The sequence below is a fragment of the Aptenodytes patagonicus genome, chromosome 17 (genome assembly GCF_965638725.1).
Source record: "Aptenodytes patagonicus chromosome 17, bAptPat1.pri.cur, whole genome shotgun sequence".
NCBI classification, from domain to species: Eukaryota; Metazoa; Chordata; class Aves; order Sphenisciformes; family Spheniscidae; genus Aptenodytes; species Aptenodytes patagonicus.
In genome coordinates this window covers 7,630,805-7,645,020 of record NC_134965.1, presented here as the reverse complement: position 1 = coordinate 7,645,020, position 14,216 = coordinate 7,630,805, and the positions used below count along the sequence as shown (strand labels likewise).

The window sequence follows — 14,216 nt, the reverse complement described above, 5'->3', positions numbered from 1 at the left end:
TCCCAGAGCAGGGTGAAGGCTGTAAACAGTGATTTCTCTTGAGCTTTTTTTTTTTTTTTTTGTTGGTCTAACCTTGATCTTTGTCTGAAGTTGGCCCAGGCCAACTTACTCTGCTGTCTGTTGTACGCTTTTTGGGATGGGCACCTCATATTCCACAGCCAAACCTCTTAATTCTGCCATGGGGAATGTTTATTTCTCTTTAGTGTTGAATGAGCCATTTCCAGACGGGCTTCGTATCCACTGTGGAGGTGGGTATTAGGAAAGAAACTTCCTTCCGGAGGATCAGGGAGTGGAACCTGCTGGAATCTGTGTCATTTCCTCTGTCCTTGGCTCTACTCTTCCTCCCCAGCAGATTTCATTGCTGCGTGATTCAAAGTGGAGAGGGAGATGCCTTCATGCCCTGTGTTATACTGCACAGGTAAAAGTGAAGGCTCCAGAAGTACTCCGGGAATGCAGCAGGGTGGACAACTACCTCCAGGTTGTGGGAGCCTGGGGCACAGGCTGGCTGTGAGTGGCTCCCGTTATCCCTGCCGGTGAGTGTGGCTGGGAGAGCGGGAGCGTGAAGATTGCGTGCGATAATGCTGTCATCCTTCTGGAAGGCTCTGTCTCTGCTCAGCCTGTTGTCCAAATGTCTTCTCTGTTGGCCTAACTCCATCCTAAGCCTTTCAGGGTTAGATCTCTTCAGTCTTCAACCTTCTTAATTTCTCATATTATCTCCCTCCTTTGTGCTTTAACCCCACAAATAATCTACTCCGGAGTAGCGAAGAAGTCTGACAACACCCTGAGCTACATTAACAGGAGATCTCGCATGACCAGAACTCATCACACATTTCTCGGTGTCACTTTTGTATCGCAGGAAGGGGATGCTGTTTACTCCTGGCAAACAGTATGTGCTTGAGTATAAGCTGCTTTTTGCTGGTTGGGGCTGCTTCAGTGCACAGCACGTGGCCTCCCCCTTACCTGCTGGACAAAGAACGGCTCTGCCTGGGTCATCTCGCTTTCAGTGCTTAACCAGATGCAGCCTTGAAGAGCTGAGCCTGTATCCTAAATGACCTGCACCACCAGAGCCAATTTGTGAAAAGTTTTGTGTTGAAAGTTAACTTGATATCTCAGCTGAGGACTCCCTGGCATGTTTGCATAGATTCATAGAGTTTATGGCCAGCAGGGACCATTAGATCATCTAGTCTGATCTCCTGTATATCACAGGTCCTTAAATTTCACCCTGCTACTCCTGTATGAAGCCAAATAACTTGTGTTTGGCTAAAGCAAAACTTCCAGAAAGACATCCAGTCTTGAGAATCCACCCTTGTCCTGGGGAGTTCATTCCAGTGATAATTGCACTAGTTCTGAAACACTTATACCTTATTTCCAGAGTTAATGTTTCCAGTTTGTTCTTTGCTATTCTGCAAGTGTAAAGAGCTCTTAAGTACCATGGAGGCACTTCGCACCCTGCAATCAAATCGCCTCCCAGTCTTTTTTGATACACTAAACAGATTGAGCTGTTTAAGTTTTTCACTGCAAGACATAATTTCTAGCCTTTGAATCACTTCTAGGGCTGTTTTGGACCCCTTCCAATTTTTCAGCATCCTTTTAAAAATAAGGGCACTAGAACTGGATGCAGTATTTCAGTGTCAGCCTCGCCAGCGCCGTATATAGATGTAATTGTGCTGTCCAGTGCCTGCTCTCCGCTTGTACATCCAAGGGACGCGTTAACCCTTTTTACCGGACCTTGCGTTGGGAACTTAGCCACTGTAGTCCCTAGAGCCTTTCTGGAGAAGCTGCCTCGGGCACGGTCTCCTGGAGACTTAATTTTACATGATCCCAGATGCATAACATGACATTTGATGCTGGAAAACCCCCAATTTTGAAGCGATTATAATAACCTTGTGTGAATGCGCTGTAGCCATCGTTACTTACTGCTCCATTCACCTTTGTGTCACGGGCAGTTGGACAGCAGAACTTGCTTTCAGTTCGTTGATTAAAAATGTCGCTAATGAGTCTCTACCAACCTCTTTCCATCCAGTTCAGTGAGGGTCCCTGAAGACTGCTGCTTTTTAAGGGGTTGCTTAATCAGTTTTTAAGCTATTTAATGGTAATATTTTTTTCAAGAATGTTGCGTGTTACTAATTCACAGAAATCAAACTTAGATACAAGTTCGGTTGAAAAGGAAATAACATGTATATAAATATTCTATTTGACCTGTTTTCCTTAAAGTTCTACTAGTAAATTCGTTATTAAATAATGTTAAATTTATTTATAGGTCAGATGCTTGTTTTGGAGCCAGTGAAGTCACCACTGCTTGATTTTTATGTTACTAAAGCGCACAATTTTCTTGCTTAAGTTTCTCATCTCACCTGCTCCCTGCAGTGATGAAGGGAAAAATCAAAAGCTCCTTGGTTTTGCTGGGGGGCTTCCTAAATGCCTCTTTTTCTCTTGCTGGGTGGCTGACTTGCAACTCTTACAGCCATGAGATGTCTCCTGGGGCTGTAGCTGCTGTAGTCCAAAAGATCAGGAAGCTGCAGGAGCGTCTCAAGGTTTCTTTACCTGGAAATGAATTTTGTATGGCTCAAGTCCACAATACAGCAGGGTTCCCTCTTTCTTCCATGTCACAGCAAATTGGATTTTACGTTTGTGTAGTGTCTGATGTTAAATATCAGGATTCACACTGGAATTGCTTCTAATGCTGCAGAAATTAATCTGGTTCAGGGCAGGAGATTGTGACTGCTAAACAGAAACCTGCACTAGAACACGTGGCAAGAAGCAGCCAAGGTGAGCTCAGTATCCATTTGTGGTTGCAGGTGGTATATGAAGAGGAATGGTTACGGTAATTAGCCCAGCTGGAATTTGCCCACAGCTCTGTGGGTACCTTGTAAACACTGCAAAAATGCCAATCTTAATAGCCCTTTTGTCTTGTCTCCTTTATGTAGGTAGCCATTTGCACAAAACACTTTGCACCAGTACTTTGTTGTGACTGCACCTGTAACAGTAAAAACCTCCTCCTGGTATCTTGCTGGTCGAGCCCAGTGCAGCATCTTGGGCTTTTCAGGAAGCTCTATATCAGTGCTCGGCGTTATTTCAGCGAGATACTGCCATGGAAAACACCAGCCAGATCTGTGCCTTGCAAGTTTGGGATGACATGGGATAAAGGCTCAGGCTCATATTTGTAAGGCCGTCTCCAGGGGAGATAGTGGGCTCACTGCTGCTGTTGGACTGGGTGGTTTAAAGCTCTGAAGGAGCTGCCTGTGGAAGAGAGGAGTAATCTTAATAGTTAACATGGTATATCTGGCCCTTGAGCTGGGAGTGGCAATATGGCATGGTTTGGGTGCCTGGATGTTATTTCACACAGTTCTCAGCAAGGAAGCTGTGCCTGGAAAAGCCTGGCTGCCCAAGAAACCCTGAAAATATTTGGAATGAGTGTGGTACGTGTTTTGGAGCAGAGCTGTGTGGCTCTGTGGTCTGTATCCCAACCCCTTGTCACTGAGGAGACCCCTAGACTCAGAAGAACATTCCACTGTGTTCCAGTCCCTTCCACTCTGGTGGAGACAGCGCATTTGTTACAGGCAGTTTTGCATCTGGTCTCTTGATTAATGGACTTGTCTTTTGCAGCCTATTTTGACTCTGACACCGCTTTCTGCTCCACAGATGCTTTGCTGATGTTGAAGAAAGTTTGCCTCGCTTGATAAAGACCAGATCCTGAAATTTACTTCCAAACCTGAAGTAACAATTTTTAACTTGAAATGCTTTTTCCCCAGGAGTCGCTGCTCCAGAATCCTTCCCTTATTTGGTGCCTCCTTCACAGCTGGGACCGATGCTCAGGTGCCAAAGCTCTGTGCACTCCTCGCAGTGAGCCAAATGGGTCCGCACTGGGTTCAAGCGCGGCGGCTCTGCTTCCCAGTCTGGTTTGTGGCACTCCTTTTCCTGTGCACCCTGGTGGCGTTTCCAGTGTTTCTGTGCTGGGGTGGGAGACGCCGTTTTCAGTGACCGTTGATCGGTGCACGGTCTCTTGAGGTTGGGTCTTGCTTTCTTCTTTTTCTGGCTCAAGACATGACAAACCTTTCCTGAAGCTGTTTGACTGCCTCTGTTCTGTGTGTTGTCAGGTCGTACTCCTTGTGGCCTCTCAGTGATTTGAGCTGGCTGTTCCAGGACCGTTGCTATCTCTGCACTTAGCTGCTCAGCGAGAAGTTGTTAGTCACTGTTGATTTCTTCCATGGTAACAAATCCAGTTTGGTTGGCGGTGCAGTGTGTGAATGCTCCCCAAGCAGCAGTGGGCTGCTTCCTCTGGTGAGGTTGCCTCTTCCCAGGTGGATTTAGTCTGTCTGCACATGCTGACTCATGACAGCCGAAACAGCTGTTTTCAGCTTCAGGCACTACTGTGTGCAGGGACCCCTTCTTCTTCTTGACAGCTGGTTTGTTTTTATAACTAATGCCTTCACTATATGCTCATAACTTCCATATCTGTGATGCCCGCTTTTCAACTGGAAGGGCCAAAATCCATTTTTTGACATAGTTTCGTTGTTGTATAAGCCCTACTTGGTGGGCTTTTCCCAAGCAACCAACTGGGACCAGCCAGATTTGGTTCCCTGTTCCAAGGAGCAAAGCTGCCCGCAAAGGGCAGCAATGTAAGTGTGCAGGGAGCCCCGTCTTCCCCTGGCATCCTGACATCGGCACAAGGACCATTTTCAGGAAACCTTTGGAGGGGACTACCTTGGGACTGCACAGCGAGTGAGAGGTGAAGGCAAGAAGTTGTTGCAGGTCTCGTGCTAGCACCGTCAGGGTAGCGAGCATGCTTAGCAGGGCTTTGGGGAAGTGTTCCTCTCTGCCGTGGGAATGCAGAACAGCAGGTGACAAGACTTCCTCCTCCCTGCCCTGAAGCCGGGCCGCTCAGTGGAAGTCACTGTTTCCCTCCCACCGTTAGAAGCAGCGTTTGATGGGAGGAGCAGGGAGGGCTCCCGGAGGCTGAGGGACAGGTGAGTCACTAGAGAGAGAGTCATTCAGAGAAAAGCCCAGTCAAAGCAGCCGGTGGCCTTAGCGTGAACTCGGAGATGAAAGGTCCAAAGTTAAGTGATGAGCTCATCAAAACCTTGAGGCTGTGAGAGAAAAAGTGATGAAAGAAGTGCGAGAGGTGCCTGCTTGAGATGCCACAGTGCTGGGGCACACAGGTCTCTGCCTGGGCTTGCTGGGTTCGTGCTTAAGTTGGCAAGAAGTATGAAACGTGCTTCTTCCCTAGAGGCAGGTATCCTGCTTCCTTTTAAAAAAAAAATTATAACTATATATATATATATATGCACATATCTATGTCCCAGTTCAGCACTGGTTCCTGTGGAGTGTGACCGGTTAATCTTGGGATTGCGAGTGAAAAGGCTGAGCGTGAAACTTGCTCTGAGAAGATGGGGGCGAAGCTGATGTCCTGACGAGCCCTCCCAGAGCCGGGCGTCTCTGTGGGAACGCTCTGGGCATGTCCCCGCTGGGTGGTGCGGGCGTTGCTTTCCATTCAAGGTGGGGAGTTTTGGTACTCCCCCACTGCCAGTAAAGTGTTGTGGGGATTGCAGGGTGAGCGCTCCCGGGGCTGTGGGTGAATGTGGGCATTGGAGAAAAACTTCTGCCCCAATTTCTTTTTTCCCCCCACGTGCATCCCGCTGATCAGCGTTGCGACAGGCTTTCCAGTAGAGATGGGTCAAGTCAGGAGCTCCTGCTCTTTTCCATATCCCCCAGCAGAGAGCACAGAGCATGGACCCCCTCCTCCAGCTCCTGCAGGCAGCAGCAGCACGTGGGCTCGCTCTGGGGCTGAGCACTGCCCACCGCCCCACCAAGCCTCTTGCACCTGAGCTAGGGGCTCGGACTTGTTAGGCTGTGTCTCTGTCGGGGTGTGTGATAGCAGCTGGAGCCACGGAGCTGGTCACAAACCAGCTTTCTACCTCCACGTACTGTTGCCTGGAAAAAAAAAAAAGTATGTGCTAACAGTTTCAAGCTCTGAGCTGCCTTGGTGTCCTAAGGAGGATGGTGAAGAAGCAGCTATATCCAAACTTCACTGGCAGAGTAAGGGCTTTGCTGTGCTGTCCCAGTATTCCCCAGTCTCTTCTGGGTTTCATCTGCAGAGTTAATAAAATGGTGGCAAATAAAGTCGAGTTCCAGTGGAAAGGACTCTTTAGGGCAGCAGTAAAATAGTGAGTAAGCAAGAACCCCTTGCTGCGGGGGCCAGTTTAATTGGTCTGGCTTGTTTTATGAGACAGGTTTTATGTTCAAACTCGCACATGGCCCAGGAGCGACTCTGCAGCAGGGCATCATTCTCCTGCATGGGTCCTCTGGGAATGCAGCCCGGGTTAATTACACCTAACCGAGCAATCGCAACTTGCGGAGCAGCTGGCATAAGTCATGGCGTGAGCCGAGGGCTTCAGCAGGTGAGGGTGGGAGGTAGTGCCAGAGCTAGGACTGCCCGTGATAATCATCCCCTGCAGCCAGGCCTGGCGGGGAGCTTGGTGCTGCCTGGAGGCACCGGCTGGTGACTGTCTTGCACCCTCTCACGTGCGCCTGGCCGGGCATTGCCACAGCCCTGCCTGGTAACCTCGTCCTCTGTGCGTCTGATCCCCCGTAAATGGAAGTGGCATCGCTGACCTTTATAGAGGGCTTCAAGGTATAAAAATCCTGTGCGAATGGGAACAGAGCGCGGTGGTGCTCAGACTGGGTCGCTCCTGGTCAGCATCTCCCCGCGTGGTGCTCGGAGCCTGGCTTTTCTCACTGCGCTGAGGCTGTGCAGGCGCGCGGGTGCGAGGAAAAAAGCCTCTTGCTGTGGAGAAGGTAAGAGCGAGGCCAGTCCACTCCTAGCGTGACACAGCCACCTCCAGGGCCAGGCAGAGTGACTACTTACCCACCCACGGCCTTCTTCAAAGCTGTTTAGATAAGGACTGGGAAAGCCCAGAGCTCTGCTGAGCTAGCAGAGGTGGCTTAGAGCAGTAGTAAGTAATTATTCCAGTCACGTTTTGGTGTTGCTGGACCTAAGCGGGGCAGGAAGCTGCCTTCATGCCATGTGCTACAGCCAGCTCCCCCTCTATCCCTTTAAAAGCTGCTGCAGGCTTTCAGGGGCTTTTCTGATACGTGTGAACACCAGCTCCTTCTCTGTAATTGCTTAAGGCTGGAGTTAAATGAAGGGGTGCAGCATCACCCCAATGCCCCCTTGCTTCTGAAAGCTGCTCCTGGCAGGGCACAAACAAGTGCTCCTAGCTTTGCTGCTGAGCTTGCCGTGTTGGCTTCTCTGCAGAGGAGCATTGGTGAGGACGTCCTGCTCCCTCTCTGCGTTGACCAGACGCTGCTCAGCCTCCGCCGCAATCGCCGAGCACCGAACAAGTTGCTTCTCTGTTCGTTGGTGGTTGTTTTTTTTTTTTCCCATTGGTGGGAAACACTAGCGGGAAAGGCTGCCTTTGGGGACTCCTTTCGCATGAGCCCTTAGGCTGTGCTGTGCTTTGAGCTTTCGGGGCGCAGAGGAGGAGCCCTTCGGCCGAGAGCTGCCCCGCAGGCAGCTGGAGCTGCCCGGGGCTGGTGCCCAGCGGCCCTGCGAGGGAGCACAGGACCCGGCAGAGGGTGCTGTGTCTCCACCGCCTCTCCCGGCTCCAGCTCCAGCTGTTTGGCACTTGCCCGTGCCTGTGTGCATGATGTTTGTAAGAGTTTGGGCATGTCCATTTGGTTCCCATCTCCAGTGCCACCCCCAGCATCCAGGCCAGGTTCTTCTGTCACTGGGGACATTCTTAATTCACAGGAAATCGGAGAGAGTTTAATTGTTTTCTCCTCTCTCTTTTTTTTTTTTTTTTTTTTCCCCCCATGCAGCTGAACAAAAGGTTCATCCTCAGTTTTCTCCATGCCCATGGGAAGCTGTTTACCAGGATTGGGTAAGTGTGCAGGATGTTTATTTTATTTTCCTACATTACAAGTCTTTTTGGAATTTAATATTGTTAGCAACTAAGCTGTGTTTGGAGCTGAGGGCACAGGGTGTGAATTCTTGCAGGCCTAGCCTCCTGGTTCTTATTCTCCTTATCCGCCCTCCGATCCACACTGGTTATTGTTTGGGCTTTTTCTTCCCCCACCTCAAGGCCTGGTCCTGCCTGTGCACCGGGACCCTCTGGCAGAGGCTGAGCTCAACCGGCTGATACACACATGGGAGGGACTGGAGGCTGTATTCTCTCTCTCCCATCACCTAACCATGCTCCGTCCCCCTTAATTTCTGATTTTGCCTCCCCGCCCTCCCCCATTCCCCCCACTCTTAGTCAGCAGAGAGGTGGCTCTGGGGGTCTCAGTGGCTGCTGTCTGCGAGGAGCACAAAGCTATCAAGGCAGAACCATGCAGTGGCTGAAAGCTGCCGTCCAGAGCGTGTCAAGACAAGCCTTGCCCTTTGTCACCTCGCTGCCATTTCAGTGAAAGCCTCGTAGCTGAGAGCTGCCCTGGCTGTGGGAATGGGTTTATGCAAAATGCCCTTGGCAACGTCTGTCAAAAACTGGTTTCAAGTAATTGAACAGCTACCCTTGAAGCAAAGCAAGCCTGATTCAGGCCTGGGCTGAGATCCCAGCCTGGGGGACATCCTTATGACCCAGAGAGCAAAGCTCGGCCTCGCAGCTGATGGGCTTCCCATGGAGCTGTCTCTGCTCCGGCTCTGGACTGACCCTTGCTGTCAGGTGATGGGGCAGTTGTATGGGGGCGGCTGTTGTAGTGAGACCTCGCGTGGGTTCAGATGGTCTCTGGCAACGGTGGTCTCTGCTTGAGCCTGCCAGTGCCTCGTAAGCAAATGTAGTCTCTCATGAGCTCTGTTGGCTCCTTCAGTCTCTTGTGGAACTAACAGCTACAAGTTACAGGGTTGAGAGACCTTTTCCAGGAGACTTAGGTAAAGGTAGTGTGAATGCAAAGTGGCATCTTGTCCCTACTGTTGGTTTTTTTGACTCAGATGTACAGTTCCCTGCCTTTGTCTGGGCCTGTCCCCTTTCACTCCTGGAGCGGGGAAGCACAGCAGTGCAGGACACAGCACCGACCCTGCCATGCAGCCTGAAGCCTCAGCCCTTGCTCCATCCAATGCGCTCTCTGGGGTGGCTAGTCAGGAGTGGCACGTGCTTGACTTTGGACCCTTCATAAAGCAATGGGAAGTAGGAGCAGTGCTGGCCAATTTGTTGGAAATCCGATTGTCTGAGGGTGAGAGCAATCCGCTCGCTGCCGGTGCTGTTGATCTCTCCCCGAGTCACAAGGCACTGATTATATGCTTGCGGGCAGCAGGCTGGCCTGCAGTGAGGAGGCAGAACTGGATGTCCTTCTGTCCACAGGAAAAGAGGAGAAAAGCTGCAAGAGCCCATGAAAAGTTTGGTAACTGCAGCATGTCTGTGCTGGAGGGCAGAGCGTCTGGGGAGCTGCTGGTCCTCAGCTCTGTGGGGCCACGCTCGCGGCCGAGCTCTGGTTGAACGCATGCCAGCAGGGGGATTAATGGGGATGTTGCAGAGATTGCTTGCACATTTGGCTCCTGAGACTTTTGTGAAATTAAGATGCAGCGTTTGAGGCCGTTGCTTCCCAGGACAGTCATTTAGAAAACCCAAGTATGTTTAGTGGTAGAATATCCCCTGAAGTACTTAGAAGGGAACCAGAAAGTAATACCATGATACAGGAAGAGAAAATCGTCCAGCCCTGCTAAACAGCTTCCGCGCTTAAAATAGGTAAAAGGTGAGGAATAGTTGAGTCCTCTTTGGGCAGGATCTTCAGTGATTTATCTGTAAAAAGTACGGAAAAGATGATGTTGCCCTAATTGGACTCTTTTGCTCCTAAAACCACAGGTAAGCAATTTATTAAAAGCTTCCGCTCTGCTCCTGACCTGCTGGTTCTGAGCTCAGTGGGGTTACTGCATGCCGTTCCAGATGTGCTGTGGTATCAAAGCACAGCTGGCGGGGCTGAGGAAGCTCTCGCTCCTTCTTATTGTTATTCCACGGCAATAATCTTCATCTCCTCACTAACAATCCATCCTGCAAAGGGCTCCTCCATCCCCAGTATCCTGTCTGCCCTAGGAGGATGTTGCTGGATACACTGGATGTGGTCTGAGATTTCTCAAAATTAGGAAGTCTTTAGAAGCAATCAGTTCACTCTAATTCCCTGGCTGCGCCCCAAATCCAGGGAAGTTGCCTCTTCCAGGGGGAGTAGTGCTGTTGTACCGGTGGAGCTGCTCCGTTCTGCACAGCTACGAAGTACAAGGGGCCTGTTTGTTACAGCCCATATTTGTGGGAAGGTAACAGAGACTTTGAACTGCTCCAGCAAATGGTGCCCGGGGAGAGGGTACCCCTGCTGCTAGGCAGAACCGGTTGTTGAAAGGCATCCGTGAAATATGGTTAGGAAGAAAGCCATTTCTGTCTTTAAAAATAGAGCCTATTACTGTCCTGAAAGTCTGTTGGGGAAGCCCAGCAGAATTGCCCATGTGGGTTACCAGAAGTGGCTTGCTAATCCAGCCTGTAGCGTGCTGATATCACAAGATCTGAATCTCTCAGGGGAAGATAGAGGAAATCGCTATGGAGGCCCCTGAGGTTGCCTGCTCTGGCTCCAGATGCCTCACCCACTGCGGATTTTGGCGCTCTCGCTCCCGTGTGGGCACACTAGTACAGTGTCACTGATAACTGGAGCGGACGCTTGCTGCGAGACAGATACTCGCTCCTGCTGGGGTCTAGCTGTGGCTTTTTCTAGTGTAGGAGCAAGAAGTAACACAGCAAGCTCAGCAGAAGAGGCAATGGGACGGGAGGACCTTCCCCCCCACCCCCAATAGTTTCCAAGGTTTTTGGCAGCTTCTTGGTTATAAAGTTGTCTTCATGGGATGCCAGGTGAGGACTCTCTTTGGGAGGGCTGCTGTGGGCAACCATGTCTCAGTCATTTTTGTGAATTGACCGCGCTCTTCTTTGCAATCAGTTCAGTTTTTTGACCCCACTTCAGTTGGGTGGTTGCTGAGGATCCAACAGCTCTGATAAGTAACCTCAGCTATTTCCCTTAGTGATGCCAGATGAAGAGTAGGATAAATGTGTCAGATTTCCGTGGGTGCTTGTGAATGGTGTTGAAAGCACACCCCATCCCCGGCCGTGGCACTGCAGCCGCTGGCTGCTGTGTCCTGATGAGCGACAGCAACGCTGTGTGCTGCAGGGACCAGCTCCAGCTTTGACCAGCAGCTAGATGAGGCCAGTTGTTAGTCTGCGAGTCCCTGTCCTGTGGGGCTCTAAGCGATGAAGTTTAGGGGCTCAATCACAGTGCCGGGGAGTGTGTAGCCTGGGGGAACGGGGCTCGGTGCCATGGGATCCGATCCTGTGGTGCAGAGCCCAGGTACAGGCACCATTATTCTGGAGGAAGCACGCTCTGGCCAACATTCAATGCACTGGAATTGCCACATCCGCAATGTGGCACCAGTGTGTGCAGTTTGCTGCAGCCTGGGTTTCTTGGGAGTCCCATGGGCTGCTCCTGGTCCAAGTGAGCTGCTGGCCTCTTGGCACCCCTCCCAGATTGGTAGAAGTCAGTAGAAAAAAATGGTTGGTCAGAAATGACTCATAAAGGCCGTGTTTTCCTGCCAAAGGAATGCTGCCTGTCGGTCACAGAGCAATCCCTCGCTACCTTCTCTAAGGAAGGCTTCAGCTGCCTCCGTCGCAGCCTGCACCTTCATACCCTGTGGCTCCTGGATGGGAGACAGCACCCCAGGGGCTCCCCCTTCCCCAGGAGACGTGACACTGAGTGAGCTGTGCTGACTGACCGCCTTGCACCCCGGGGCATAGCCTGCGCTCTACAGACTCTCTCTCTGTCCGCAGGATGGAGACTTTCCCTGCGGTGGCCGAGGAGGTCCTGAGGGAGTTCCAGGTCCTGCTGCAGCACAGCCCCCCTCCCATCGGAAGTACCCGCATGCTCCAGCTTGTGGCAATCAACATGTTTGCAGTGTACAACTCCCAGCCCAAAGGTACCATGTGCTGCTTTAGGGGAACTGGGCTGGGGATTGGCGCTCTCTGTATTGGCCGAGTTGCTCATGGAGGAGGGTGGGGGGGGACTCGCCAGCTGAAGACGGATGGGGGAGTGGAGCAGTGGTTGGATGCCTGGGGGTGTCGGCGTGCATAGGGACAGCAAAGGGACCTTGGCTGGGCCTCGGTGGAGCTGTCTGGGGCATCTGAGGAGTGAGGTGCCATCGCATCTCCCTGGAGCCCGAGTCATCGAGCACAGAAGGAGGGCACTGCTTTATGGCTCTGCCTTCCCAGTGTTTAGCTTGCGCTATGCTCAGTGCCCACGCTGGCACCAGAAGGGCTGGGAGGATCTCGGAGGGCCTTGGCTGTTGGGAGAGTGGCATTGCCTGTGACCGCTTGTGTCTGTGCAGGCGGCTGGGGGATGCGATGGGAGATGCTGCTCTCTGAAGGGCCAGGCTGGAGGCTATTTCCCATATTAAGACACCTAGAGATTTAGTATTACTCATCCTCCTCCCCTCCTCCATCCACCCAGGAGGCTGTATATGGTCTCTGCCATTGTCGGGTTTAATGTGTTGGTCAGCAGAGATGCCACGAAACCAGAGTCACTTCCACTGAGTTTGAAATGGTGCTTCCAGGGGACGTGTTTTTCCCTGTGGCCCCCCGCCATGCACAGCGGCAGGTGCCCAGGTCTGCCTGAGCCGTGTGTCTGGGAGCAGGGATGGGGCTGCGCTCCCTGGGTGGGAGGAAGCAGCGTTTCACATGCTGATGGCTTGGGATTTAGATCCCAAAGATGGAGGCCTCCCGCTGATGGATTTCAGTCAAAGCCACCATGTGGGCGATCAGGCTGAGCCCCAGGGAGCTGCTGCTGGAAGATTTCTCCCTCGTGAGCCAGCTGGCCACTTGTCAGGCTGGTGGTTAGTGGCCGAAGTCAGCTGATGGAGCGAACTGGCGTCGGCCGGAGGGCTGGGAAGCGGCTCCCGTGCGCCGTGCCTGCTGCCCGGCTAGGCTCGCAGGCACCCTCCTCTCCTGGGGGAAGCCCTGGGGGAGCTGTCAGTCCTGCTGACGAGGCAGCCTTGCCCTCCCGCTTGCTAGATGCCAACCAGCGACGGTGTGTTTATCTTTGAGCTGCAAAGTACTTTACGATTATGAGCAAATGCCTCTGTGCCGCCCCCCGGTATGTATATTAATAGCAGTGTCTGTGCCACAGACGGGAGCTGGTGGTAAAGAGAGGAAGAGATTTGTCTGGGCTGTACGGCAAGCCCCTGTGGCAGAGCTGGAAGCAATCCCAGCTCTCAGACCACTGGACTCTGCTGTTCCATCCGTAGCCGAGTTGTGGATGTGTGTGAGTGACAGAAAGGGAGCGCTTTTTATCTCATGTGAAAAATAAGTATTCTCAGAGTTTTCTGCCTCCTGTGTGGGTAGCTGCCAGCTGCTCCCAGCTTTCGGATCTCTGGAGAAAGCAAACCCGTTCCTGCTGGGGACTGCAGGCTGTGCGCAGAGCAGGTGGCGGTGTTCATGAAATGCCTGCAGGTCGGATGGCACTGCGGCTGCCATCTGATGCCTAGCGCCCTTCAGGGGTTTCCCTGAGGGCTCCTTACTCTGGTGACCCTAAAATATCGCTGAGAATATTGTTGGCAAAGCAAATCCGGTTGTCAGCGCAAATGCCCTGGTGGTCTCCGAGCGCTCGTGTGCTGAGTGCTGGCACAGCCCAGGTTGGGCTCGGTGCCGACACTGTGATATTGAGAAGAGCTGGGTGCAGAAGGAGAGAAAAGAGAGGAAAAAAAAAAGCAAAGGGCCTGGAGTTTAGAAGGCAAGCAAGAATGTTTGCTGAATTACTATGAAGTGCCCAGCACGGAGCGAGGGTGTTGGCTCCTTCCCTGGCGTGTGGGTTGCTGTGGGCAGAGGACTGGCTGGAGCATACGGCAGAAGCGGCTGTCGGGAAGGTGCGGGTTTCCATTTCCCAGCACATGAGTCACCTCCCTGGGTTGCAGTAGCATGGGCAGCGGCGGGAGCGGGTGCGAGGGGGCTGATCCGCCCCTGCGGGCATGTGGGAGGCTGGGAGGGCGCAGTCCCACCCTGCCTGCATCCCAATTGCCAGGAAGCGTTACTGGGGAGCCGCGAGCCGGGCTCGCCGTAGTCAGAGCTTGGCTGCGTCAGCTCTGTAGAGCTGGATCTAACTTTGCAGTTGGACCGAACAACCTCCAGAGATCTCCTCCTACTGAAATCCTTCTGCAAATCTGGGATCAGAGCGTGTCTGTGTCCTTCCCATCGCACAGGCCA

General features: G+C 52.2%; 1 protein-coding gene across 2 annotated transcripts in view; it reads left to right on the top strand.

Annotated features, from left to right (window-relative positions):
* The window catches only part of SMG6 (SMG6 nonsense mediated mRNA decay factor), a 116,265-nt gene that overhangs the window by 17,666 nt on the left and 84,383 nt on the right, over positions 1-14,216 (top strand). For both annotated transcript variants that reach the window (XM_076354449.1, XM_076354448.1), the window contains exons 9-10: positions 7,819-7,880; positions 11,793-11,938. In XM_076354449.1, coding sequence (XP_076210564.1) covers positions 7,819-7,880; positions 11,793-11,938 — 208 coding nt within the window. The remainder of the gene's footprint in view (positions 1-7,818; positions 7,881-11,792; positions 11,939-14,216) is intronic.